Here is an 11,049-nt window from a genome sequence, read left to right on the forward strand (position 1 = left end):
AAACCAGTTTAGAGCCTCAAAACAACTTGGATACTTATGATAAATATCTGCCAAATGTTTAAAAAGCCACAATTATGTTTCTATTTTTAAGATTTAAAATAAGTGGAAAACAAAACAAAAGAGAGAAGGGTAACATTTTCTTCAATTGGGATAAAAATGTAATTTGCTAATGACAAGAAGATTAGATCTAAACACATTACTGGTATTTTTTTTTTCATTCTCCTGTGGAAATTCAATACAATTATTCCATGAAAAAACACTTGCATTTATTATATATATATAATATATATATATATATATATAAAGCACAGCAACATGTATTTGGAGAAACTTAAACTTGCTCCTGTAATTTCAAGCAAATACTTCAAGTGGTTGCCTTGTATTTACTTAGTAGATAAATGTCAAACACTTGTAAAACAAGCCGCTGATTTTTTATTTTTTTTATTGTTTCATGAGTCATAAAAATGGTGAGTTAACTTCTTTTTACCCCCATCTTGCAAATGCTTAGAAGGCATCATCTTCTAAAGCATCATTAATCATTTAAAACAAGGTTTAATGATGCTGTAGCATAAAAGAAATGCTTGTTTTTAGTAATTTAAACATTACAGATTTTCTTCATAAAGCTTTAAAAATGTCAGCTCAGTGTTGAAACGTGCAAAAACCGAAGAAGAAATTGTATTGCAAATACATTAAGTTGCAAGAACTTAGACAAAACATTTTATGCTGATGATTTCTACTTTTTCTCCTCCTTTCTCCATCATCTACATTCTTCCACGACTCTCTGATGACCTCCACCAATTCTCCCCGTCTTTTCCAATTGCACGGCTCTCCTTTCATCTTTACTTCCATCAACTTGCTTTTCTCTTTCGTCTCTGTTGTATTATCGCTACTCCTTAATGTGCACACGCGCACACACACGCACACACACACACACACACAACCCCTCAGCTGTTGGAGTGGATCCGTTGCACCATCCCCTGGCTGGAGAACAGACTGCCTGAGAACACCATGCAGGCCATGCAGCAGAAGCTGGAGGACTTCAGGGATTACCGTCGTCTCCACAAGCCGCCCAAAGTGCAGGAGAAGTGCCAGCTGGAGATCAACTTCAACACCCTTCAGACCAAACTGAGGCTCAGCAACAGGCCCGCCTTCATGCCCTCCGAGGGAAAGATGGTCTCGGTATGTCGCTATGGTTTCTGAAAGTCTGCAATTCAACAAGAGTCACATTGTGTACAAACCTTCTCTTACCAAAACGTCTTCGAAGCCTAGTTTCATGTACTTTTTAAGCCTCCTTTGCTTAGTTACAACCTCTGCTGTTCATATTTTCTCCTGGATATGACGCGTTCACTGGTTGGGGGGGAAAAATGACCGATCAAGCTGGAAAAATTGCCATTGCCTTGTCACTGAATGATTTCCTGATGCTTCTAATGTTAATGGATGAACAGCTGCAATGTGAAATTAAAATAGTTTAGGTTACAAACAAAAGTAAAAAAATGTTAACACCTTCTCTGGGCTGAAACCCTGAATAACAACTTTGAATGCAGCAGCAGATTTGATTCTGATCCGATCAAAAGATAATTTGGATCCAAGATGAGTGAATCTGCATGTATTTTCTTCACATTAAGTATTTGTCAAAATCTGATGTTAAATGGATTTTATTTTTGTTTGATAAACGACTATTATTTTCTTGAACAACTCCAATCTCAAAACCTTCCTGGCGGTTTATGCTAATGCTATTTTATAAACATTTAAACCGCCGCCATGTTTGGACTGATTCATTATTTATGACGATAGGAGTGATAAACTACACATTAAATGGAAGTAGGAGGCAGTTCACCACCAATTATCTTCCACGTACCAAAAATTCAAAAATATTTTGATATTTAAAATAAAAACCTTATATGTAAAGCATTTTCCGGTGAGAGTCATTATCTAATAGAAATAAGTAGTAATAGTATAAACTCTCATATAAATCGCCGTAATATTTTTACATTCCTTATCGGTTTAATTTTCTTTGAGTGAGAAACACTTCAGGAGGAATATTATTAGTGTTGCACTGCCTCCTATTTCAATTTCTTGTATAATCAGCTTCTGTAAATCACCCATTGGAAAAATGTTTGAAGGTTTATAAAGTGTCCACACAAACTGTTATTTTTGATTTGTTACTAAAACTGGACATTAAAATGCTAAACGAAGACACCAGAGAGTAATCCCCACCAGGTAAAATATGAAGCACAATCTCACTTTAAAAATTTCTGAATATTCCTTTAAGCATGATTGGAGAACTCAAATGTCCATTTAAGGAAGAGCTGAAGCCATTTTATCCAAAATTAGCCTCAAATGGATTTATTCCAAGTGTTCAACGTCGAGGCAAACCTAATTCCAGTGCGGCGTGTCGCCTTAAAAACAAATACTCAAATGTTTTTGTTGGCTTTGTGCAGGACATTAATAACGCTTGGGGAAGCCTAGAGGGAGCGGAAAAGGGCTATGAAGAGTGGCTCCTCAACGAGATTCGCCGGCTGGAGCGACTCGACCACCTGGCGGAGAAATTCCGGCAGAAAGCAGCGATCCACGAAGCCTGGACCGAAGGTGCTGAGCCGTTACCAAAAACAAAAAAATCCTTCATCTTCCTAAAGTGACACATTTAGCTTCTCTACATCCTGGTGACATTTCTGGTTTCCTGCGCAGGTAAGGAGGACTTGCTGCAGAAGCTAGACTACGAGACCGCCTCTCTGTCAGAGATCAAGGCTCTGCTGAAGAAACACGAGGCCTTCGAGAGCGACCTGGCCGCACACCAGGATCGCGTGGAGCAGATCGCGGCGATAGCGCAGGAGTTAAAGTAAGATCCTATAAACGGTAGCGAGAGGACGAGTGGACAGGAAACCATCAGCGTGCCAGAAAGTGAGGATTTGTTTTGTTCTGCAGTGAGCTGGACTACTACGACTCCCCCAGTGTAAACGCTCGCTGCCAGCGGATCTGCGATCAGTGGGACGCACTGGGAGCCATGACCGTGAAACGCACTGAGGCGCTGCAGGTGAACCTTGCTGAAAGCTGCGGTGCTGCCGGAGTGTTACTTTTGATTGGTTGGGAAATAAAAACAAAGTGAATTCTTGTTTCTCTGAAACACTGGGTGTCAATTAAAAAAAGCCTTTGTGTTCTTCATATCTCGCCAGAGAACTGAGAAGTTGCTAGAAACTATCGACCAGCTGTACCTTGAGTTTGCCAAAAGAGCAGCGCCGTTCAATAACTGGATGGAGGGCGCCATGGAGGACCTGCAGGACACTTTCATCGTTCACACAATTGAAGAAATCCAGGTGAGAAAGGAGCTAAACCGGTCCGAACCATACAAGAATTTATTGTAATGAGGTAATGTTAAAAATGTGCTAAACAGACTTGGCCTTCAAAGACTTGAGACGTGATTTGAGCTGGATCCTTACAGACTTGACACTCAACTTGGGGTGAAGGCCTCGAAATTTGATTTGAACTTCATCCTCAAGGTCTTGAGACCTGGCTTGGAGTGAGGGGTTTAAGGCCCCACATTCTCTTGCATACTTCACTCCACAGAAACCCGTACAAAGGTAACATTTTTACGCGTACTGTCGCACGGTAAATTGCTTGGAGGGAAACAGTGTTCACGTCAAACTGTTTTGTTTTTGATGCCAAGCTGATGAGGTTGGGAATCAGCGCAACCAGTCCCAAGGATTCTGGTGGAGGTCTATGTTAGTGCGGCACAAAGTAGACCTCCACTTGTACGATAGCTGCCCTGGTGGAGAAGAAACGGGGCAGGCACCCAACCTGCTCTTCGAACTTGCTTTGTATCCATTCGGCTTGTGGGAAGTAAAGGAATTTGTCAGGAGAAATGAAGGCGATCCGTACGTTGGACGAACCACATACTCCTCGGTTCGTCCGAGGAGTATGTGGGAACCTTTAGACTTGATTTGGACCCTCAGGGACTTCAGACTTGGCTCAAACTTTTCCCTTTTACAGATTTAAGACTTCAACTTGCCCCCATCAGTCCCAAACCTGAACTTTGCATAAAAGCTTTAAGAGTTGATTTGGAATTGAGCTTTGGGAGTCCTCCCACTTTATTTGGTGACTCAATTAAGTGATTTATTGAAGTGTGGCACCTAAAACAGTGACGCCATCTGCAGGCATCAGTGTTTCAGTAGTGAAATCCCTATTAAATGGAGGTTTTGGTGATTCCTCTCAAGCTACATTCCAAAATAACATAAAACAACTTAAAAATCTAATTTTTGTTGTTTAAGAGCTCGGTCTATTGTCCACGACAAAACTTGGCCAAAGTAGAAAGGAACATGGTGCTGGTGTGTTCAAGTTGTACATATTTTAATGTGTTCTCTTCAATCTAAAATGAAAACAGTCACTGTTTCGGTTTATCCCACAGAAGAAGACGACAGTGCATGCTTTTTCAGACGTCTGTTGTTGTTTCAGGGACTGAGCACAGCCCATGAGCAGTTCAAAGCCACGCTGCCAGAGGCTGACAAAGAGCGCCAGGCCATCCTGGGCATCCACAATGAGATTGCCAAAATCGTGCAAACCTACCATGTGAACATGGCCGGCACAAATCCCTACACAACTATCAACCCACAGGAGATCAACGCTAAATGGGATAAGGTACTGGTGCACAGAGATATTTCTTCTTTCACCTTAAGACAGAGTGATTGCTCAGTGTTCTCTTTTTTTCTTTTCTTTTTGTAATAAAAATCTCTTGGGCTTTTTGTACAATTTTAACTCCAATCTGCAGGTCAGGCAGCTGGTGCCTCAGCGAGACCAGGCTCTTATCGAAGAGCACGCCCGGCAGCAGAACAACGAGCGTCTGCGCAGGCAGTTCGCCACACAGGCCAACATCATCGGGCCCTGGATACAGACCAAGATGGAGGTTGACGACTTTACCTCTCACTGATCCTTCTTTATTTTCTATATATATATATATATAACAAAAAAATTAATGACAAGATCATGTGAAATCATGTGAAAACTTTTGGTGAGGCTGTAAAAGCCTGACATCTCATGGCGTTGTCTGTGCACCTGAGCAGGAAATCGGCCGGATCTCGATCGAAATGCACGGCACCCTAGAGGACCAGCTGACGCACCTCCGCCAGTACGAGAAAAGCATTGTCAACTACAAGCCAAAGATCGACCAGCTGGAGGGAGACCACCAACTCATTCAGGAGGCTCTCATCTTTGACAACAAACACACCAACTACACAATGGAGGTAAACGTGGCGACGGATCAAATACAGCCCTCCTGATGATGCTAATCTCCACTGAAATATGGATTATTTGACACAGGGTGTCCGGAGTTAAAGTCTTAAATTCAAAATTAAAACCTTAAAATGTCTTAAATTCATAATAAAACGTGTAAGTTGGCCTTAAATACATTAATCACCTTATTCTATGTAGTTTATTTTTCTCGCTGGACTTTATTGTCAGGCAAACGTTTGAGTCGCATCCAGAATTTCTCAGTCCATTATGTCAATTGAAGTTGTTGAGGCTACTACTGACTAGCTGCTAATATACCCTTGCTAGCTAGCTAGCTTTTTGTTTTATGTCCATCATGGGTAAATGTAAGCTGGAGGGTCGATGCTAAACACAAACAGTTCTATCAAAGCATTTTCATGAATTAAAATGGCTCAAAATCAAATTGATGTATGAATTCAGCTCCATGACAAATTTCTTATGCATTTTATTGGTTAAAAAAAAAAAATTGGTGCATTATTTTATATTTTTTCTTAGTCTGACATAAAATCCCAGTAAAATACATGGACATTGGTGACCTTAATGTTGGAAAATATTGAAGGAAATGTTACAATTTATCACCAGACGGGCCTAAAATATTATGACATCCCAGAATGCATCAGGGTATATTTTCCCTGAAATTGGTTCTGAATGGAACCAAAGTGAAGACTGACGCTCAGAACCAGGCCTCTCCCACCCCTTCATCATCCTCTACCTCTTCTCCCGGTCTCTCTCTGCCATGCAGCACATCCGTGTGGGCTGGGAGCAGCTACTCACCACCATCGCCCGCACCATCAACGAAATTGAGAACCAGATCCTGACACGAGACGCCAAGGGCATCAGCCAGGAGCAGCTGAACGAGTTCCGCGCCTCCTTCAACCACTTCGACAGGGTCAGTACCGAGTCGCTCCGCAGAGCCGCGGCCATAGGGATGGCTGACCGTTCAATCCTTACAAAGGGTTTTGTGCAAACCAATCAGAGAATAGATGCAGAACAAAGTTGTGGATTTATCCTGTTGTAGGAAAATACTTAAATACGTAAGAAACGTGTGGTAACGCTTTGACGGGGTGTGCATAAGACTGACACGGCAGTGTCATGAACATGAAGGAGTCTTTATGAATGTCTGACTGTTATGAAGTGTCAGTCGGTAAATAATGACACTTTTAAGGCAAAGTTGCTCTAAAAGTTGCTTTGAAAGTCCATTAAAAGTGTCAACTTTGCATTAAAGTGTCATTATGAAAAATGTAGAGATCTAGCACTTCATCTGAAATTGAATCTATTATGTGAAATAATCTTTAGCAGTTAAATTCTAACTGGACAGACATTTAAAATTAGACCCTATTAAACAACATAAGATATTACTATTTGACTAAAATTCATCCAAGATTGGATGGGAGTAAATCATAAAAAAAATTAAAAAATTTGAAAACAAAAACAGACGAATGAATAGAAACAAAATAAATTGAGAATTACTGATTTAAATAAAACTGAGTAAGCATGCCTGACACAGTGAGATAAAGGGGAAGACCACTAAAGACAATCACATGGAAAACTGCATATAACCCCTATGTCGACTCAATGAAGCTGACCTCCATCCCTTCCTGTGATGTCAGAGTCCTGGGTTCGTTCCAGCAGCAGGTAAGTCTCCCCAACGTCACACCTGCTCCTGGCAGGTCCTGCCAGCATCCAGAGCAACTCAGAGGTCATTTTATTCGGCTTTTGAAATGACAAAGGAAAGTTGTAGTAAGCTCTAAACAAGGAAATAATGATCCAGATTAGTTTGTGTTCAGGGGAAAGTTTTAACAGGCTTCTACGATTTTGTCCTTGCGGCCATGATGCAAATCTTCTGACCGTAGGCGAGGATCAGTTCAATCCAGGAGCATTTCCTCAGTTTAGACACAGATCCATCCAACTACCTCACGCTCTTTCTGAAGAAACACACAAACATGACAAACTGCAGCTGGAGTGTAAACTTTTCCAAAGAGACTGAGAAGGGTGATTCATTATTTTTGGGGTGAATCTCGTCTTTTAATGTATGTAAATAGTGTTTTGGGGGTTTTGGTCATTTAAAGACTTGATTTATTTATTTGTTGCATATTCAAATGAATGTTTGTTTTTAATCATGTTCTTTGAGGTTTCTGTTTTAAAGGAAAGAAAATCAAACACTTTGTCTTTTTTTACGCCGGAGTACTGAGGCCACGCTAAGAAATAAATAAAATAAGAAATAAATAAAATAGAAAAATAACATTTCGAGAATAAAGTCATAAGATTACGACAACAAAGTTGTAGCATTACCAGGATGAAATCTTAATATTTTGAGAACTCTGGCATGAGAAAACATCTGCCATAAAACGAGGAATGCCGAGTATCTTGTGAATTAGGAAACATTTAATCTGTTAACATTTACCACAGCTGTAAGACTTCTTTTTCATGTCAGTCCTCATAATATTTTGACTTCACTCTGGTGATTTCATGACTTTATTCTCGTATTATTTTGACTTTTTTTTCGTACAAACTTATTCTAGATATCCTACGACTTTATTCACGTCCGAATTTACTATCGAATTATCTCATCTTTTTTGCGCGTGCGACTTTACTCTCACACTCATAATTTTATGATTTGTTCTCGTATTACAAATTTTTATTTTTCTTAGCATGGCTCTGATACTCCGTCGTACGTCTTAGTTCCTGTGTTGTTGTTTTGTTTCTGTGCCATTGACGATATGAATAAGCCCACCTGGAGGCCCTGTGATCCGCCCGCCCCGCTGCACATTAACGCCTCTGAATGCCCTCGCCGAGCATGGCAGCCCCGCTGCCACCATGTGTTCACCTGCCCGGTCCTAATCGATATGCACTGTGTTCTCTGTTTTCTGTCTCTTATGCATGGTCCTCTCCCTTCACCCTCACCTTCCTCTTCCTCCCCTCCCCTCCCCTCTCCCGTGCATGGTGCACTACCTCCACCCAACCACCTACCCTACACCCCACCACCCTTCCCTGTTTCCCCCTCGCCATCACTGATTGGGCTGTATGTGTTGCTGCATGGCCTGTGGCCCCTCCCCCACACACCAGGACCACTCGGGCACTCTAGGCGCGGAAGAGTTCAAGGCCTGCCTGATCAGCCTGGGCTTCGATATCGCCAACGACGCGCAGGTATTTGATCGTAGCCACACTCCCGCAGTGCGAGGTTTAACTGAAGTTTTTTTTTTCTTTTCTTTTCTCTCTTTTGCACTTTCCTCTGTTATCCCTCCTTTACTCTTCCTGTTTGAACTCTTTGTTTTCCCCACACTTTGCTTAAAAATCTTCTCACTCAAACCTTTCTTCTTCTCCTGATTTCTTTTCCTTGCCCTCCCTCTGCTGTACTTCTCCTCTCCTGCTGGTTTTGTTTGTCTGTCGCTGACCTTGTAGAAGAGAACAGGAATCATGGATGCAGAAGACTTCAAAACCTGCCTTATCTCCATGGGTTACAACCTGGTAAAGCATTGAGCACTCTTCAAGTATGAACATGTCTCTGTGTGTGAGAGCCGGACCACTTGGAGTTGGTAATGGATGTAGATTTAATGAGATTTAAAACAAAACAAGAAAAGTGGACAATCTGGATGTTTTAGGGCTGCAACTGATGATTATGTTTATCGATTTATTCTGACGAATAATTGATTAATCGGATTTCAAAAGATTCCTTTAGTGAATGCTTGATCATTTGTAGCAAAGGATGAATCTGCAGCTTTAAAAACACTTCTAATGTCAACATGTGAAAATATGTTAATTCAAAAATTGACTTTTTTTGAGTCTGTATGCTTCAGTCAATTGACAATTATTTCAATAATCGATTAATCATGATTTATCCGATTAATCGTTTCAGCCTTGTGTTAAATTATGTAATTTTCTGAATAGTTCTTCTTTTAAATAGATGAACATCTCTTCTTCACAACCTGAAGTTTAAGGTGTAAATTCTCGACTACCTTTATGCACTTCAATTTACCCGTTTTTGTGTGACATCGTCCGACTACAGCTGCTTTACCGTGACCCGTCTGTCGCCACCAGGGGGAAAACGAGTTCTCCCGCATCATGAGCGTAGTGGACCCCAACAGAATGGGCATCGTCACTTTCCAGGCCTTCATAGACTTCATGTCCAGAGAGACGGCCGACACGGACACAGCCGACCAGGTCATGGCGTCCTTCAAGGTTCTTGCTGGGGACAAGGTACGGCACTCAGAGCTACTCAGAAAACCCAACAAGCCCTCACAGTACAGCAAGATATAGGTATAGAAAAGATTAGTGAGATTTTACGGGACAGACCAACAAAGTGGAAAGTGGAAAGAAAATAAAGTGGTTAATTTTTCTTAATCTGTTTGACAGAGAGCATACAGCTCTCTGTCAAAGTATTCTTACAATTTCTACACTCTTCTGTGCCTAGAGTGCCCGAGTGGTCCTGGTGTGTGGGGGAGGGGCCACAGGTCATGCGTTTCTATTTATCTCCCCAAATTAATACATTGCAGATCGTTGATTGGCCAGAAAACTGCAATCGGTGCACTCTAGCTCTGTCACAATAAGTTTTCTGGGTGATAAATTGCAATAGAACTTATAATAAATTATGGTGTTGTTTTATGAGACTATTTTGAAATGCTATATCAATAATGGGGTAATAATGCAAATTCACTGTCTCAAAGACTAATGAGCTTAGATTTTGTAAAGAACTATAGAAGCACTAGAGCTGGATGACATTTTAAATATTAAAACATTCAATAAAACAACCAAAAACTAAATAAAATGGAAATAAAATCCACATACAACCAAAACTATAAATGAAATGGATCCAATGAATCTACTGGAGAAAATCTGACATGTCAAAACTGAACCTCGGTTTTCCCCCCCAACTGCAGAACTACATCTTGGCTGACGAGCTGCGCCGTGAGCTGCCCCCAGACCAGGCCGAGTACTGCATCGTGCGCATGGCCCCCTACACAGGCCCCGACGGCGTCCCCGGAGCCCTGGATTACATGTCCTTCTCCACGGCTCTATACGGGGAGAGCGACCTCTGAACACTGGCGTCGGGCATCCTGACCCGTGACCATCCTCCCCCTGCTCCGTTCACCGCCACGTGCTCCGGCCTGCCTCCACTCTCCTGTCCAGCTGTGCTCATTTTGTTTTTGTTTTTTTTTTTGCTTGTTTTTTTTCTTTTTTGTATGTTTCAGGCCTTATTTTTTTGTCAGTATCTTCCATGTCCTCTCACCTGTCCAGCTTCGTCACCGCTCCCTCCTCCCCTCTCTCGCTCCGTCTTTGTTGTGTCAACGCAAAGCAGCGACTCTCCAGGTTTACAAAGAGGGAGAGATAAAATGTGTTGTTTTTTTGTCATTGATTTTCTTCTGAAAAATGAATAAAGTTAACATATTTTATTATACTGAACAAAAAAAGGTATTTTTCTTCACCTGGTTGAAATAAGAGACGAAAAATTGTAATAAAGAAAAAAAAAACGTCTGTTCTGTCAGTTTTTGATATAAGAACACGTGTGTGTGTGTGTTCTGATCATACAGCTCTCTGTCAAAGTATTCTTACAATTTCTACACATTTGTTGCATCACAACCAAGGCCTTTAAGGTGTGTACTGGTGTTGTATATCATAGCAGCACAGAAATAAGAAAAAAATGGAAATGTGAACGGCTTTTGAAGATTTTCGCAATTCTGGGAATTCCTAGTTGAATTGTTGATGACCTCTTGAAAAAAATTTGGTTCTCTGGCCTCAAAAGTTCACAGCTTTTCACTGGGTGTAGCTTTTTGTCCCCTAATGAATTAATCA

General features: G+C 41.2%; 1 protein-coding gene across 5 annotated transcripts in view; it reads left to right on the plus strand.

Annotated features, from left to right (window-relative positions):
* Positions 1-10,731, plus strand: part of actn1 (actinin, alpha 1) — a 60,153-nt gene extending 49,422 nt beyond the window's left edge. For 2 of the 5 annotated variants that reach the window (XM_008398967.2, XM_008398966.2), the window contains exons 10-22: positions 949-1,179; positions 2,442-2,589; positions 2,689-2,839; positions 2,926-3,034; positions 3,174-3,314; positions 4,450-4,632; positions 4,763-4,897; positions 5,055-5,234; positions 6,002-6,148; positions 8,326-8,406; positions 8,662-8,727; positions 9,298-9,456; positions 10,137-10,731. In XM_008398967.2, the coding sequence (XP_008397189.1) occupies positions 949-1,179; positions 2,442-2,589; positions 2,689-2,839; positions 2,926-3,034; positions 3,174-3,314; positions 4,450-4,632; positions 4,763-4,897; positions 5,055-5,234; positions 6,002-6,148; positions 8,326-8,406; positions 8,662-8,727; positions 9,298-9,456; positions 10,137-10,295 (1,890 nt within the window). In that variant the 3' untranslated portion in view covers positions 10,296-10,731. The remainder of the gene's footprint in view (positions 1-948; positions 1,180-2,441; positions 2,590-2,688; positions 2,840-2,925; positions 3,035-3,173; positions 3,315-4,449; positions 4,633-4,762; positions 4,898-5,054; positions 5,235-6,001; positions 6,149-8,325; positions 8,407-8,661; positions 8,728-9,297; positions 9,457-10,136) is intronic. The other 3 variants (XM_008398970.2, XM_008398969.2, XM_008398968.2) reach the window with 2 other exon arrangements.
* Positions 10,732-11,049: the final 318 nt, after the last annotated feature.

Source organism: Poecilia reticulata, linkage group LG22, assembly GCF_000633615.1.
Source record: "Poecilia reticulata strain Guanapo linkage group LG22, Guppy_female_1.0+MT, whole genome shotgun sequence".
NCBI lineage: Eukaryota > Metazoa > Chordata > Actinopteri > Cyprinodontiformes > Poeciliidae > Poecilia > Poecilia reticulata.